The 17400-nt window shown below is 35.7% G+C and overlaps 1 protein-coding gene across 1 annotated transcript in view; it reads right to left on the bottom strand.

Annotated features, from left to right (window-relative positions):
• Nucleotides 1–2124: 2124 nt before the first annotated feature.
• The window catches only part of MARCHF5 (membrane associated ring-CH-type finger 5), a 47556-nt gene continuing 32280 nt past the window's right edge, over nt 2125–17400 (bottom strand). The window contains exons 3-6 of the mRNA XM_019639036.1: nt 9573–9703; nt 6049–6232; nt 5761–5927; nt 2125–4950 (exon numbers count right to left, since the gene is read on the bottom strand). Coding sequence (XP_019494581.1) covers nt 4834–4950; nt 5761–5927; nt 6049–6232; nt 9573–9703 — 599 coding nt within the window. The 3' untranslated portion in view covers nt 2125–4833. The remainder of the gene's footprint in view (nt 4951–5760; nt 5928–6048; nt 6233–9572; nt 9704–17400) is intronic.

Below are 17400 nucleotides of genomic sequence, written 5' to 3'. Positions count from 1 at the left end.
TCTTAACCATCACACCACTCGGCCGGCCCCCGCCTCTGCTACTTTTAATGTCCCCTTTTACTCCTTTTAGTATTTATTTTCTGCCAGTCAACAATTCCTTGTATTACATTTTCCCTGTTCAAATAACTGGTGTGATTTCGCTCTCCTGACTGGACCCTGTGTACTTTTACATGTCTTATTTTTGGTGTACAATTATCTGAATTGATAAATACACTGATGTGTGTTATTAAAAGATCACGGACATATTACCTCTGTTACTGTAACAGATTGTTTCTTGCTAATTTTAAACTAGAGACAGTCACTATAAAGCAGGTCCCATCTTCTACAGGTTCAAAGAATTCCACAGTGGCCCATGAATTTGATTAATTTGTGGAATACAGTAAACAAAAGTAAAAAAAAAAATCCCCACCTTATGGATCTCACATTGTTGTGGTGGTAACATCACCACAGTAAGACTAAGTAAGATCTGTTTGTGCTTTTTAAAGACTTTCAACATCTCAAAGTGGGCTTATGCCCGATTTTACCCCAGGACTGAGCACAGTGCCAGGCTCACAGGTGCTCAACAAGTATCTGGTGAAATGGTGTATGTTGACAACATGGTAACCTTGACAGACTTATTGATACAATGCTTACAGCCACAAGGGGTTGACCAGAATGACAGCCCAGCCTCTGTTGCTTGCCTAAGGCTTCTACAGCCATTCAGCTGCAAACCCTTTGCTCAGGATCTTTGTTCCAGGAAGCCAATTAAACAAGAGATTTCATGGTAGAAATGCTACCATTTCTAATGGGTGTGTGGGGTGGTGGGTAGCAGAGAAGCAGCAACTTTGAAATCTCAGGGGACCAACGAAAGGTTCTGGGCAAACAAACCTCTACTTAAATTGGCACTGGTTTACTTCATTTCTCTGTGTATCAAACTGTCCTAGAATGTTACCTCACAATAACCCAAGAGATAGGTTTTATAATATTCATTTTATTGATGTGAAAACTGAGGGTTTGTCTAAGTAAAATAACTTGTGTTACAACTACAGTAAAACCTTGGATTGCGAGTAACTTGGTTTGCGAGTGTTTCGCAAGACGAGCAAACATTTCTATTAGGTTGGTACCATTACTTGTAATGGCAAAACCCACAATTACTTTTGCACCAACCTAATAATACATTTTTAACTTGGTAAACAAGCGATGTCTTGCAATACAAGTAGTTTATTTCCGGAATGAATTATGCTCGCAATCTGAGGCATTACTGTAATTTGAAGTATCAGAATATGCATCTAGGGCTGTCTTACTATGCCGTGTCTCCTCTGCTAGTTTGTCTCAAATTGGCGTGCTGAAATGACCTAGAAACAACACGGTCCCCATGGATGGAAGGGCCTTTGATGTCCTTATTTTAGAAGATTCTAATCTTGTTCCGAAACTTACGTTCTTAGTATCTCAGATGAAACAAGCTGTTTTTATGTGTCCCAACCCACTTGAATACACTTTAAGATGCCCCATGGCATGAGACCACTCTCAGATTTTGTCTAGTTGCTTTTCTTAATCATAGTCCAAGTGGCTCTGAGAGTATGTGAGAGGGGTACATTAAAAAAATTAGAACATAGTTAAATTTTAAGCTACCCTGATTACAAAATTAAGACAATTCCTCTAATAATTTTTTTAAAAATCAGATTATTTTTACTAGAAGAAAAATCTAGCTACTATTTTGATAATTATGATTTAAATAAAAGAATGATATAGGTACAGAATTAATAAATTATGTTTTGGCAGTTCAACAAAGTACACTGAAGAACATAAAAATTCTTTATTTAACCTAATCCAGCCAGTATTGAGATAGTTTTCTATATTAAAGACGTTTAAAAAAAATTACATGCTTGATCACTGCACTGTATACCTGAATCTGAATAATATTGAACGTCAACTATAATTTAATATATATATATAGTCACGGGATATGGAGTACAGCATAGGGAGTAGAGGCAAGGGAATTTTAACAGCTTTATACGATGTCAGAGGGGTAACAGATTGGGGGAGGGGATTATCACTTTGCGAGGGGTGTAAATGTCTATTACATTGTTTTGTACACCTGAAACTAATTAAAAAATAAAACCTAAAAAAAAAATTACAGCACAGTTAGCAAGGCAGTGACTAATTAAGTCACTAAGTTTAATTCTATATTCTTCACAGTCATTTGATAATCATGTAACGATAAACAATATTTTCAGCCACTTTGGAGATAAATTAACTTCTACAAAGAGAATTCTAGTTTTCACTGAATTTCATAAGAGGTTTAAAACATTAAAGTTTATAGAAATAACACAGTAAAGCAATGTGAAAATAACCTAGAAAATACAAAGTATACCCACCCACCCCAAAAGTCTACAGCATTCCTTTAATCCCCTAATGCCTCTTTTACTTTTTCATTCCCTTTTCCTAGAGGGTGAACAGACTATTTAGCAATTAAGAAACAACCGCTCTGCAGGGGCTATTCTGAGCCTAACGTTCCTGTTTCTTTAATTTCTCAGTTAATCCTAGAAACAGTCTCTGAGGTTAAGTATTATTGTACTTGCATTTCAGAGATGGAGAACACTGTAGCTGAGAGAAAGTTAAGTCACTTGGCCAAGGTCAAGTTATTAAAAGCAGAGTTAGCATTTGAAGCCAAGTCCATCCAACATGAGTCAGCTTGTGTTCTTTTGTTGCTTCATGTGGTGCAGACCACCTTTCTGAAGGGGCTAGTATACAGTATTTCCTAAACTAAGGCTCTTTAGATTTAAAAGTGTTCGGTTCCCGGGCTAGAGGCCACTCTCAGTCCCCAGGCACTTGCAATTTCCTCCCCACAGCCCTAAAAAGCCGTCTCCCCTGCCCCCAAAGGATTAGAGTTGTTTCTCTGGCCCTCACAAGCCCTGATGCCAATAAACCCAAGCAGCTACTTCCCCATCCTAGGCATAAAGTAGTAAATGGGGAACTGTGTGCTTACATAACTTTAGTAAGGACTCCCTGAAAGCTGTTTGTTCTATGTAACAAAATTATGCAGGAAGTGTGTAGTGTCTTTTCATCTTGAAAATGAAAGAAAAGCCAATATATTTTATAATTACAGCTATGTAATCTATTTTTATATATAATCATAGATATTTCCCCTACTGTAGCAGTGTTCTTTATAAGGCTTACTATCAGTCAAATATTCCCTTCCTCCCCAAATAATTACAACTTTGAATGTTCAATAGCCATTCACATCAACTTCATGTTATAACTCAAAATTAAGACATTCATACTATAAAAATGTACCAGTCTTAAATTACTAAAGTTAGCATATATTATTGTAATCTAACATAGCTCAATCTATATTTGCTACCCCCTAAAGAGAAGTGGCCACTTCAGTAAGGAGAAACGTTTATCATCATGCATTAGATATTATAAACAAGAAAATAAACAGGGTTTTTGGAACTATCTTTAAAAATTTTAGTTTTAATGAAAATAACTGCAAGACTATTCAAATTGCTGAACAATATTAAAAGGGCCACCACTGAAAATGGCTTAAAATAAATAATTGCTTTTGAAAAATATAAAACTAGTCAGTGATTATTAAGGTACTACCTTCATCAATATGACAAGCAATTAAAATCTAAAATCATTAGTATTGAGTTTTTTAATAATAAATTGACTTAAGCCAAAAACAGTGACCTCAATATTTACTCAAGACTTATTTTCATAATTATTTCCTCACTGACTGGTGTAAAAACAAAGAGCTCAAGGCCTCACCTTGGTTTACTCACTGCTGGTTTTCTATGTGTTGAAACTAGACTGTAGACTACATAAAAGCAGGAACCAAGTCTGTCTCTTCACCACTGTGTCCCATAGCACTCTGCACAAGGCATGCACCAATTGGAGGGGATCACCAAAGACCTGAATGACTGAATCAGTGAAAGACAAGGGTAAAATAACTTTATTGATTTTTTTGCAAATAATTTTCTGTGCTCAAACTACTATAAACTGGCAGCTCCAATTTCTAGAAATATGGGTTTAAAAACCTTACTCTAGTGATGGAAGGACCTGATGTGTCTCTGTGTCTGTGTCTGTCACTCTCTCTCTCTCTCTCTCTCTCACACACACACACACACACACACACACACACACACACACACACAGTAATTAAGACTGCATGAGTCAAAATTACATTATGAACTATGAGATGTCAACATTATATAAATAAAATTTAATAGTGAAAAAGTGATCTGGAAGCCCTGTGAATTTTTACCCTACACATTTTGGAGGACATCACATGGGTTAAGAAAACAAAATTGCGTTTGTTCAGATAATTATTTGAATGTTTACATACATTTTTGGTTATTTATTTATAACTAATTTATTTTACATTTCCTCATATTAACATATACTACTGTTTAACATGAAATCAAATTATGCCAGTGAGAAAAATCCTCATAGTACCTTCATTGAGTTGCTGATTCTAAGAAAACACTGAACATGAATATGTACAAAAAAGGCATTTGAATAAAACAGCATGTGTACTTCTCAATATTTGCATTTGATCTTTACATTTCTGTCGAGAAAATATGAACAAAGCCCAGGTTTACCATGCTAAGATAATGTTCAGGTGACTGCCATAAAAGAAGTACATACAGAACAATGAAAACAAATTACATCCTTAGGTTCCGTGATTACTGAGAGGATTTCCCCTGCCCTAAGTGCTTTTATTATATTTCTTAAAAATAGGAGAGCAGCAGCTTATCACAGGTCTCCACTACTGTGATTAATGATGGAATCAAAACAACACAACAGACTCATAAGGATGAGAGGACTGCAGAACAACCAGAAGTCAAAGTTTTATGCTTCTTCTTGCTCTGGATAATTTAGAATTTTGCGGTGTGCCTGACGTAAATATTGCTGCTGTTTGAAGTAAACCTTGAATGCTCCTTTTATGGCAACAAAAGCAATTCCACCCTAAAATAAAAAGGAAAATGAGCTTTTTACAAGGCAGATTTAGAGAAACATAATAATAAAAATAAGTTTATGTAGATCACAAAAGACATAGGCATTGATGCTAATACAGATGACTGTAAATGAAACAGTTCTCTGTTCTACTAGGGGGTGAGAAAGGGAGAGACACTATAGGTAACAGGTCAGAGATGACTTGCTTGTTTTCCTATCTGAGTAATCTTCCTTCCACTTTGCTCTACATCCATTCTGGTATGTCAGGGAGAATGCCAGGGCACAATGTGCAGGCTGCCATCAGAGGGGAAATGAAAATAATAATAATAATAATAATAATAATAATAATAATAATGACATCAAACAATATGAGGGCTATGTGCTAGTTCTTTAAATGAATTATTTCATTTAATCTTCACAATAACCTTGAGGTAGCCACCATTACTATCTCCATTCTATAGGCACAGAAGTGAAATCTGATTTAGGTTTCTCAGCAAGGCAATATCTGCGATAGGATTTGAACCGGGCAGCCTGACCCTAGAGCAGGAGCTCTTCACCCCAGTCTCACTGGCAAGAGGATGGGTGTGCTGACTCATGCATATTCCAGGAGAGAAAGCACCCACAGCAGTTCCGGAAGGCCGGACCGCCTCAGCGGATCCTTCCCTTTTTACTGTTATTGGATGACAGTGGGGATCAAACAGGTTTAAGGCACAGAAGCCACGGAATATTTATATAGTCCTTTTGGGTTTCTTTTAAAACAAATATACAGTTCATTCTCTTTTGTATAGTCATTTGAAAAAAGTAATATTAAATCCATCTTACCAAGATTGTCCTTTGTAAATTAGAGTTAACACTACTAAACATCAGTTTACCAACTATTGTCGCAATAGTAGGAAAGACAAGGGCTCCACACAAAATTCGGGTGGCAGAGACGTGATCTGCTAAAGGATTAGCCTCAGCTGGAATTCGAGGAACAGGACAACCAATTCCTAGAGAAAAAAATGCAGCGTATTAGTACTAATAAATTAGAAAAGCTAAAATATCTGCATGCTAGGGTTCTCCACAAGATTAACTTGGCATGCTTGTTACAACCACAATTCAGGGTCTTACCTGGAAATATACTGTTCAAAATTTGTAGTTTATTTGAGTATTTGCGCCATAGTCTAAGCACATAATCCTCCCAGCGAATCATCTTGCCTAATATCAGCATGACAGGAATAGTAGGAAGTCCAATTAAAAGGAATAAAGGATCAGCTCTCTCCATAACATCCAGACCTTCTTTATGACCTACAACCTATGAAACAAAAATAGCATTTGCTGGAATCATTTCCTTATCTAATGAAGGGATGTGCATGCTTGAATTGAGCTCAATTGTTTTTAGAGGAAATGCTAAATGTCAAAAGAATATGGAAATAAAGTTTTAAAAATAAGGTGGAAAGCTATCAGTCCTGATTTATTTATAAGAAGTGTCTCTCATTCAAGGGGGAAAAAAACTCCCAAGTGATTTCATATTATATTAGAACAAAAGCTTTAAAAATAGTTGATTACATTTCAATACAGGGGAAGGGAACCTCTTGTTCTTGCCTCCATTTCTCTTAACTGATTTAGTTAGACTGGGCTATAATTTTAAGTCCTATTTGTCTTGCAGCAAAGACCAGTTTCCCTGCTCTTCCTATTAGGAGGTAAGCATAGCCAGCCAAGGGGCAGAACAGCCCTTTAGGAGATGGACTGAAAGCTCACTTCTCTTTGGCTCTTTCTCAGTGGTGTCTGGAATAGAGAGATCTGTCTGGCTGGCTAAATGCCTGTTCTCCAGACCTAACACTCCTAAAATGCAATTCCAAGGGTCTGGGGATTTGGGGGACTACAGTAAGGAGTTTTGGATACAGGTTCCAGTCATTTTTTCCAATCCAGGAATCTTTGGTTGCCTTATGTAATGGGTAATGAAGCTAAAACAATCTTTCCCCTTTCATCTGGGTCTTGGGACTATTTCTCAATTGGTTTAGATCCCAGAGGGCAAGAAGTACATGATTAATTCATATTTGTGAATCTCCATACTTCCCTTCCCTGCAGAATCCTTTCACTTGCTGACCAATCTTGGCCTTACATTTCTCTCAACATCGCCACTTTGTTGGTGAGCTTCTTATTTTTAACTAGACAATTTTCCTGAAAATTCTCTTTCAAAGGTCTCAAATGATCTCCCTGTAGCCAAAAGTCTCAACTACACAAAAAGTAAACATAGGAAGACAGTGCTGTAAAGGCCTCTATATAATAGTTTTCCTGATCACACTTGAGGAATAAGCCAGGAATAAAGAATTAGAAAGGACCCTGTCTGTATTTTTGATAGGGAAGAGGGAAAAAGAAGGAAGAACAGGAAAGGATGGGAGGGGGTAAAAAAGGTAAGGAAGACTAAAAGCTACCAGGGACAATATATACTCATAAAAGCAAGCTCATGGAAAAATAAATGGGATTTTTTTTCAAAAACGAGATGCACTTTATGTCCGCTATTATAGGTTTTTTTTTTTTTTTTAGGTGGACTACAAGGAGGTATGAAATAAGGTCAAACTGAGAATGGTCAGGGCAAATTGAAATTCTAGAATATCGACTTGATCCAGGTAAAAATATAACAGTATGTGGAGAAGACCAAAATGGGTGCTTTTAAAATTTCAGTTAGGGATATAGCCCAGACTTGCACTTGGTTAACTTATCAACCAACATGTAACATTAAAGGGCAGGAGGCTAGCCTCTTCCAAATGGTCAAAAACCATGGTATCAGTACCTGACACTCTTCTGTGTCTCCAGGTAGAAACCTAACAATGTTACATCTTACATGTGAAATCGTTCTGAGTTGCACTAAAATGAAACAGTCTGGTTCACAATAGTTCATACACCCTAATTCCACACTGGTGGCAAAGTAGACTAGCCCAGAGACTGTCTTTACCTATAGTGCTTTTGCAGGACATTCCATTTTTGTATCATTTTATTATTTTCAATATAATGATCACTTTAAAGTTATAACTAAATATAATTTAAACATTGTTAAAGTATTAACAAATAAATTTAGAAATTTGAAAACTTCCTCTGTTGGGTTATATGTTCTTTTTAGATTTTAGGGTTTAGAAATATAAAGTAGAGTGAATATTCAGGTATGGATTATAGTTAGGGAAAGTCTATTCCTTGTGGATAGTAGTAAAAACCTTACAACCAGGTGTTTAAGAATGAGAAAACAAAAAAGGAAATAGAGCCAACAGTGAGCAAAGGCCTATTGTCCCACTTGTCACAGCTAAAGCAAAGAGATGCTCTGTGCTCAAGCTGAGGCTCACTGTGCATGCCTACTCGCATGCACGCATTCATTCAACTCAATACTGATGACGTGCCAGACACAGGTTTAGATGCTGGGGATTAAAGGGTGAGCTAAATGGATGTCTTCTGGAGGTAAGAGACAATCAAATCAAACAAGCATGCAAATATAAATGCTATAAAGAAAATAGGATAGTATAACACCCATAGTATACTATTATACCTGTGCAACTATAGTCAGACTCAAGGACAAAAAATGAAAGGTGAATTAAGCAATGAGGCTGATTTAACTTTGGTCAAGCAAACCCAGCAAACCTTGTGTATGGTCATGTACATTCTGGTTTCATGTCACAAGATTTAAAAACAGATTATTTTTAAGAATTCAATTTTGGGGTGAGATTCAGGAACTGTAGAATGAATTGCCTTTAGAGGTTTAGAGAAAGGTTTGTTTGTATGTTTTTCTGTTTAAGAGCTAAAAGCTAGATTTTCATATCCAGCTAGGCCTGCAGTTCACCAATGCTGAAAAGCTAAGAGTTTTATTAAGTCCTGGTCTTTTAAAGCACTGCTCATTAGAATCCTACTTTAATGGGAGGATGAAACAGTGATGAACTAATAGGTTTTCTTAGTTAGAATTTAAGATAATTAAGTGTAGTGTAGTTAAGAATGGACAATGCGTGTGGGGGTTGCCTTTATACTAGACGCAAAAGTGGAACTAGGTTGGATACTAAGGTTCCACTGTTCCAGGATAACATGTTCCAGCTGCCTGGGGGACCAGGTCTCCCTTAAGAAACCCTAGATTAGGGACAGGAGTCCTAATGCTTCTTCCTTGCCTAAGGTACTGGACATAAACTCTCCAAACCTATAAACTAGGAATAACTGATAGTATCTATGTCACAAGATTGTTGCAAGGATGAAAAGCATCAGTGATTGAAAGGTGTTCAGCCAGTGCTGGGGGAAAAAAGTTAACTATCGTGTTGTCTTTTCAATAACAATGTAAGTGGAAGGTCTCAATATGCTTCTTTTTGGGTAAAAAAAAAAAAAATGTGTGTGTGGAAGAACATATTTATTTTTTCTTGCATATGCATAAAGAAAGTCTGGAAGAATGTATATGGAACTTATAATAGTGGCTTCCTGGGAAGGAGATGGAGTACCTGAGCAAATGAAGGACAGGAGTAAGAAGACCTTTCACTAGATAGCTTTTTATGTATTTTCTTATTTTTAAGTCATGAGAATGTTATTACTTGTTTAAAATAATACATTTTAAAACTCCTAACAAAATCTGCTTAACAGATCTTCACATCGAAAGTAGTATCATTGAATAGAGTAAAATAGTGAACCTGCATCACTGTCACTGCTCCGTAAGTCACAGCTGTCCAATAGATAGAGCCAACCATTATTCCCGCTGCAGCAAATGGACAGGCTTTTGAGATAAGTCTATCTGCAAGATCCAAGACGTACACAACTGGACCTATGAAACAAAGATAACAAGTAAAGTTTCAACACAAGACAAATTAAAAAAAATGACTTGTTTAATATTTTTCATAGATCTAAAATATTTTTATAAAGTTGGGTGTTCTGATGCTTTAGAAATAATTGTGATGTGATGGGAACCTAGATTTGAATAGATTTAGAATTTCTCAGTCATATGCATGAATAGCTAAGTTTTACTTCCTAAATTCTAAGAAATCACTTCTTTAAATTTTTACCTTTATCATAAACCAAAGATTAAAGCCTCAAACACAGTTACTTCTTATAAAGGAAATATCGATAGTTCTCTTACTCTTTTGATCACATAGGCTACTACAGAATGAAATGGCTATTTCAGCTTGCTCTTCCCAAACAGTTCCTGGCCATAATTAGATTTTCTAGTACTTGGTAAGAATAACCCTTCTTTGACTTCACTCATTACTTCCTTGGCACAGTGTGTGAAGGTTACTAAGGCTATTTTCTTATAGTTACACAAAGTCAATCTATCTTACTTTGATTTTCAATATGCTGTACTTAGTTGAGTAGTCTCTAAAAAACTTCTAATGATCATGATACCAGTTTTTATGGCATTCTAACAGTTGTGCATGCCAATTATGCTTCTATTATGTGCTTAATTGTGAAATTTGGCTACTACCTCCCTCTGGAATTTATTTGGAATAGCTACATTTGGAGGTATTCTAATAACTGTCATTAAGCCCAATATAATTTAGCTCCAGAATTTTCCATAATAGTGGAAAGGTCTTAGGCCTAAATTACAGCAAGGCCTAAAGAACTGAATATCTAAGTTTAACCAAACGAATAGGAAACCCTGATTTAGTAATCATCGTATTTGTTGAAAACCCTCTACATACAACCTATTACTTGAGACATTCTCTTAGAAATGTGTAAAAGTTATTGTCTACCGTAGGGGAGCTTACAATCTACAGAATGATGCTGTACACAAAAACAACTTATTTTCATTGTACAAAGAAATTTGCATAGCAGTATGATAAAATAATTAAACATATAAGAACAAGCATTCTTCTACGGAGCCTCTGATCAATACTTCCCCGTTCCCTGGAGTCAGTAATATCATTAGTCACTGTATAAAGAGACCACATTGTGAAGTAGAAAGAACATTAGGAGAGACATGAAAGGGCCTATGATTTAAATTTAGCATATTTACTTACCATTGTCAAATTCTAACTTAAATAACATTTACAACTATGACCAAGCATCTTGGGACCAGAGATAAAGTAAGCCTAGTTCAGTGCATATTGACTCTACATCCTAATAATAGTTAGTATTTCTTGAGTGTCTACATGATACCAAGCACTGTGCCACAGGCATTACATGCATCATTATTTAATCTCATAATGTAGGGTTTAATCCTTAAAATATGCAAATTTGCTGAGTTAAGTTTATAACTTCCTCGGAAGGCACAATAAATGTAATTTTAGTGAGTCACCAAAGATCCTTTAAATGATGGTACTAAAAGTTAAAGACAACACTGCAACTTTCATATTTTCTGATAATTCTTTAATCAGGAAATTGAAGCCACATGAAAACAATTATGGACTCTACAGCACATCACACCTATCTAAAGTCAATCCTTTCACATACGTATATACTAGACGCCATCCTCTCTCCAACTCAAAGCCACAGCTCCAGCAATTCTCTCCTACTCTCCTACGTCATTACCCACCCCCCTCTTTGCTGGGTGATTTCCATCAAGCAAACATACCATCATTCTATCATTATTTCTTCTATCATCAAGAAGCTCTTCCTCCACTGCTCCATTTCTTTGCTCCCTTTACAACAAAATTCATCAAGAGACGTATCTGTTTTCAATCTCTCCTTCAATTCTCTCTTGAACCTACTCCACCAAAACTAATCATGAAGGTTACTAACAATCTACACATAGCTAAATCCAATGGTTTAATCTCAGCCTTCCTCTTATTTGGCCTATCAGCAACATCTGGCACAGATGTTACCTTCTTCCCACGGTATGGTTCTTCATTGCATTTCCAGGACATCACCATCTCTTGGCTTTCTTTCCATCTCACTAGCTACTACTAACATGTCAGTCTCCTTTCTTGGTTCCTCCTCTTCTTGACCTCAGTGAGGCCCACCAACTTCTACCTCACCATACTCCCTATCTGATTACTGTTCTAGCACTTATCATTTCATATGCTCTAATTTACTTATTGTTTCTACCTACTAGAATAGGGGCTGGGAAACTATGGTCCATGGGCCAAATTCAGCTGGCTGCCTGTTTTTGTAAATAGTGTTATTGGAGCACAGCTACACACAAAGCCTATGTCTGGATTTTTTGGGTTTTTTTACAGAAAAAAGTTTGCTGACTCTTGAACTACAACAAAAGCTCCAAAGGGAAAATCTCTAAGTCTTCCTTTTTCATTATTGTGCACAGAGCCCAAGTAATAAGACTATTTTCTGCTATCAGAATTTATAAGGAAACAAGGTATTTTACATGCTTCCAAAGTAAATATGTAAGGGCATAAAAAGGTTTCAACCTTCTTCCCCTCCTCATTCAACCAGGCACTTGGCACTATCTACTGATAGAGTAAAACAATTTAATTCCTAAAAAAGTTGGATGAAACATAATTCCTAAAAAGTAATCCATCACTACCACTTTTACCTACCGTGAACATAGAGCATCTAGAGATGTTTGAATTGTCTTTCCTTTAAAGGTCTCAGAAAGTTCTAACACAATGAGCTCAATTTTCAAGCTATTTGGTAAATAAAAACAATCACTGAAGTTCTATGAAGGATAGTCCCTATATCATACCCCTCCTATTAAGAAGCTCATCATGGGTTTCTTACTATCCCATGCCTTGAGGGGTCACAAAAGGAAAATAGCAACAGTCATTAGATTCTTCTGTTGTCAAATTACAGCACAAAGAGTTATGGAAAGTAAGGAAAGGCCAGACTCTAACCCTTTGAAAACTTCAATTCTAATGGGGAAGAAGTATGAATAAATGTACCTTACAAGTTAAATATATAAGGGCATAAGAAGGTTTCAATGTTTTAAAAAGGCATTATTGAATTTTTAATGCCTCAGTGGACTTCACCACTTATATTTTCAACAGTACTGTATTTACACAATGGATGGCAACTGAAGCAGCTTTGTATAAATATAAGTTTTGAAAATCCAATATTTAAAGGGCACCAGGGAAGTTTGCAATTAAAATTAAATCTGTGAATTCTTTTGTACAATAAAGAAGCTTTTGTAAAGAAAATAACCACACCCTAATACTTTGGGTAAATTCAAATTTTCACATTTCAGATCTGATATCAAACAGTGAACTAAGAAACGATTGTGGAAACTCCTAAGTCCATGTCTACTGAAAAAGAAGTAATCAATTTTACCTGGCAGACATTGCAAATGTAGATTTGGGGCTGCTGTGATTTAAATTCAAGTCTATACGTACGCATAGTGTTAAAGGCATATCTTGGGAGGTAAGAAATTAATGAATGAAGGACAGGTAATACTGAGTGTTCAACATCTGTCATTGCTTACAATAATACCAAAAATTCCTAGGACCTTTCTCACGTATAGGAAGGTATCCTCAAAAACACTCCAGACCGTCAATGGAATTGTAATAGATAAGTATGATATCGGGGGTGGGAGGGCAGTTGATGGGGGGAGGGAGGTTGTTACTTTGTGCAGAACGAAGTACTGCATTGTTCTGTACACATGAAACTAATAAAAAAAAACAAGAAAAAAAAAGCACTCCAGACCAATTCTCGGAAAATAATTTCTGTATGTTATAAGTGCTACAGTTTCTAATACAGAACATAATTTAATGAGCATATATAGGTGCTTCATAAGATAACCTGAGAAGATAATAGTTCCCATGAACTCCAAGGTTTCCATTAAGTTGCCAATGGTTTATAAAAGAGATTTAACAATAGACTGTTTGTAGAAGCTACTCATGTTTCCAGGTTTTTGGTGAAGGTTTGCTTTTTACTTTGCATTGAACTAGCTCTGACCTAGACCAAACTGAAACGCTAATTTGCTAAGCCAAAATATCAACCCCACTTTCAAATTCAGAACCATCCAGAATTGCAAATTTTGGAGGCAAGAGTCCAAAAACATAGTTCTAAACTTCTCTTCTTGCTCCAAGTCTTTTTGTTGCCCTCTATTTCTGGAATGTCCTGTCTCTATTTTGATTAAGTCTGCATGAAAACCCAAATTCCCAATGAAACTAACCTAACCTGGTAGAGGTTGACTAATTGCTCTACCCCACCCTGTTCATGTCCCAACAGACTTCCTTTACATACTATCCCACAAAATGCACTTACCCCTTTGCTTGTGCATAATGTTAGTACTTTGTGTTCTTGTTCAGTGTTTGTTCAGTTGTCTCAATATCCTTTATGTCTGTCCATGTCAGCATCATCTTAGATTGAAAACTCCCAGGGGACAGGGGCCATGTCTGTTTAACTCGTTTTGTACAGTGCCTAGGATAAAACCATGTACAGATAGGTGCTTAAAAAATGCTCTTTGATGATGATTGGCATCACTCAGGGACTCTCTAGGCCACAGCTATCTCAGCACATGGTACTTTGCAGTATATTGGGGCGCTTTGGTTTGTTCCACAGGGCACCAGAAAATAATGGCACAGGACCTAGCTGTAGCACTCTGTGGCAAGTATTTGACTTAATCCGTTGTTAAAAAAACAACTTTTAAAAAAGGTGTTTAATTATATGGTCCCAAGTCAACAAATATAGATTTTGAGGACATGAAATAATACCACAGCAACCAACCCAATTAAAAGTTAAAAGTATGTGAGAATCCTGATGGGATAAAGAATTTTAACTCTCTAGCAGTCAACATTGTTTTTAAACACTAGGCTTTGGAAGCTACATCTAAGAGCCTCAGACAAGCTTATGTAAGTTTCATCTTTGCTTAACTTGTAGACTGAGATTTTACCTTTTTTGTGTAAGAGCAAACATCCTGCAAACTCAGGCTGTAAGTTACACTGCTTAATAAGAAGTTAGTCAGTAGCTTGTAAACAGAGAAGGAAGGATATGTCCTTGGACAATTTTTTAGATAACCAAACTAATAATAGACTAAAAAACCCTTAAAACAAAAGAACAACCTTGAAGAATAAAAGATCCAGAGTGAAAGCAGATGAGTACCAATCCTCCACGTGTGTGTGTATGTGTGTGTATATATATATATATATACGTATATATATATATATATATCACATATATATATTGCATATTACCATGAATAATAACTAAAGAGCATCATAGTAGTTCTTTATGATTACATAGTTTGTGCCAAGGAAAAACTTAAATTTATCCTAAGAACAGAATAGCCCATAGAGTATCTGTGGGTTATAAGGTCAACTACTAAGTACTTATTAAGCACCTATTGTACATATAACATTTTACTATGCATTAAAATAAATAAAATGTAACACACTAGCCTCTGCCTCCAAGGAGCCTACAATCTAGTTAGGGACAAAAAATAAACACCATTAAACAACTGAAAAATTTTAAGGCAAAATTAACAAATTTATGATAGTATGGTACAAACTATACAGATACATGTTAATGAAATTTTAAGTAAAGATTATAGAGGTTGTAAGGATACAAAGTGTTTTTTAATTGCTGTATGTATATATTTACTAATTAACAGAAGTGAATCTTAACCTAGGCTTTAAGTCTATAATCTGAAAAGAGGAAGTGCTATTATAAAAGACCTTTTAACTAGAGCCAAAAGAATTTATTCAAAGGGCTTATGTATTTTTTAAAAGCTGGTATACTAGTAAGGTGGGGGTTATTTGATAAGCCTTGACCAGATCTTTGAATAACATAACCTAACAGGTAGGCAGTAAGTTCCTGGTGAGTGGCATGCTAAAATGAAAAAGATATTTAAGGAAAACTAATGTTATAACCTAGAATAGAATCCACAAGATTTTTTACCCAAAGCAAGTACAAATGAGAAAGCAGTATCAATCTAAAGAAGCTTAATGTAAAAGACAGTTAAGTTAGGAAAGTATCGGGAAACATTAAAATTTAGAGAAAAGACAATGTTTTTCTTATCTGCTTTTCTGGAGAAAAACCATGCCTAGGGTATTACATTCTTTGAATTTCAAAATAAAAAGCTGAAAAAGTTCTTTAAGGTGTGATGAAAAAAACACCACCATCAATTATCATTAATACATAAAAACATGTCAATATTATTAACATCCTACATATATGCCAAGGAATTATTATATATTTTCTTTAAACATACCTATATTTTCCAAATTTTCCATTATGAGAATATAAATACTTTTATTAACAAAAACTACTTTTTAAAGAAAAACAAAGGGTTATCATAAAATTCAGGTAACCATAACCCTGAGGAAAGTCAACCCTACATTATTGTTTCATTTCCTTTTTCCCTTTACGAGAGAAACTCATAAATTTCCTTAGAAAGCAACATAACAAGGTGGGTAAGGATTAGGTAGGGTCTCCTATGTGAATCTGACAAATTGCTATCTCTGGACCTTAGTTTCTGTATCTGTTCAATGATGGTATCTACCTCAGTTTTTGTGAAAATTAACATAAAGTACATGAAGCTCTTAATACAATATTTAATAGAATACAATGTCAGCTGTTCTTTCAAAAATGGTAAAAGTTAAGCATGATATAACTCTGGGACAGAAGGTATAACCTAAGACATATTGTTTGAAGAAAAATTTATGGTATAAGGCTCTGGTGTAAAAATAAAAAGACTGTTTTAGGAAATTCTCAGGTAAGAAATAAAGAATAGATCCTTTCGGCTTAAAATGTCTGGGGAGGAGGAGGAAAATTCATGGAGCCAGGAAATCTGGGAATGAGGAAGGAGAAGGAAGACAACAGACTTACAGAATTTAGATCTATAATTAGTAATTACTTTTTCAAGATTCTGCAATTATGTTTTCGACCTATAATTCAGCTATCTGTATTTATATATAGTGTGCACCCAGAAAGTCTTACTGTTGAAGATAGTTCTTAAAATTAATCTACTTTTAAATCTTAGTGAACAAGACCAGAAGTAATCCAGCAATAAACACAAGAAATCCTTATTGTGAAGGTATTCTAGTCGTTTGCCTCATGAAAGTAAATAAATGAAGGCCAAAGAAGACCTAATGATATTTCTAACTACAAACTGATAACAGAAGGGTTTTCAAAGACTGAATCACTACGAAATACGATTTTGATTTTTAAATTTATTCTCATCATCTATTAGAACTTAGATATTAAAGCAAAGCAAAGATACATACTTCTGATAGCTCAGTGTAAATATTACTTAGAAACTCTTATTAATATGAAGAAAGTACTTAAGAAATTCTTAAGTCTACACTGGATTTTAAGCCAACTATGTATTTTATGATAGCAGTCAAAAAAGTAACAGGTTAAATTCCTGTAAGTAATAGAGGGCCATGTGGTTAGGGGAAAACAATGTAGACTATTCTTAGAGAGTAAATCATAGTTTAGAAAACATTAAAAATATAAAATTCCCGGGCCGGCCGAGTGGCGCGATGGTTAAGAACTCGCTTGGGATGCCAGAGGGCCCCGGTTCGGATCCCGCATATGAGGGCCAGTGAACACTGCCCTCCACAGCTAAGATGCTGAACAACAGCTCAACCTGGAGCTGGGCTGCCGTGAGTCGCTGGCGACGGCGTAGGCTGCAGT

Source organism: Hipposideros armiger, unplaced genomic scaffold (genome assembly GCF_001890085.2).
Source record: "Hipposideros armiger isolate ML-2016 unplaced genomic scaffold, ASM189008v1 scaffold_42, whole genome shotgun sequence".
NCBI classification, from domain to species: Eukaryota; Metazoa; Chordata; class Mammalia; order Chiroptera; family Hipposideridae; genus Hipposideros; species Hipposideros armiger.
Note: the sequence above shows the minus strand (reverse complement) of the source record. Positions and strands in the feature narration are given on the sequence as shown.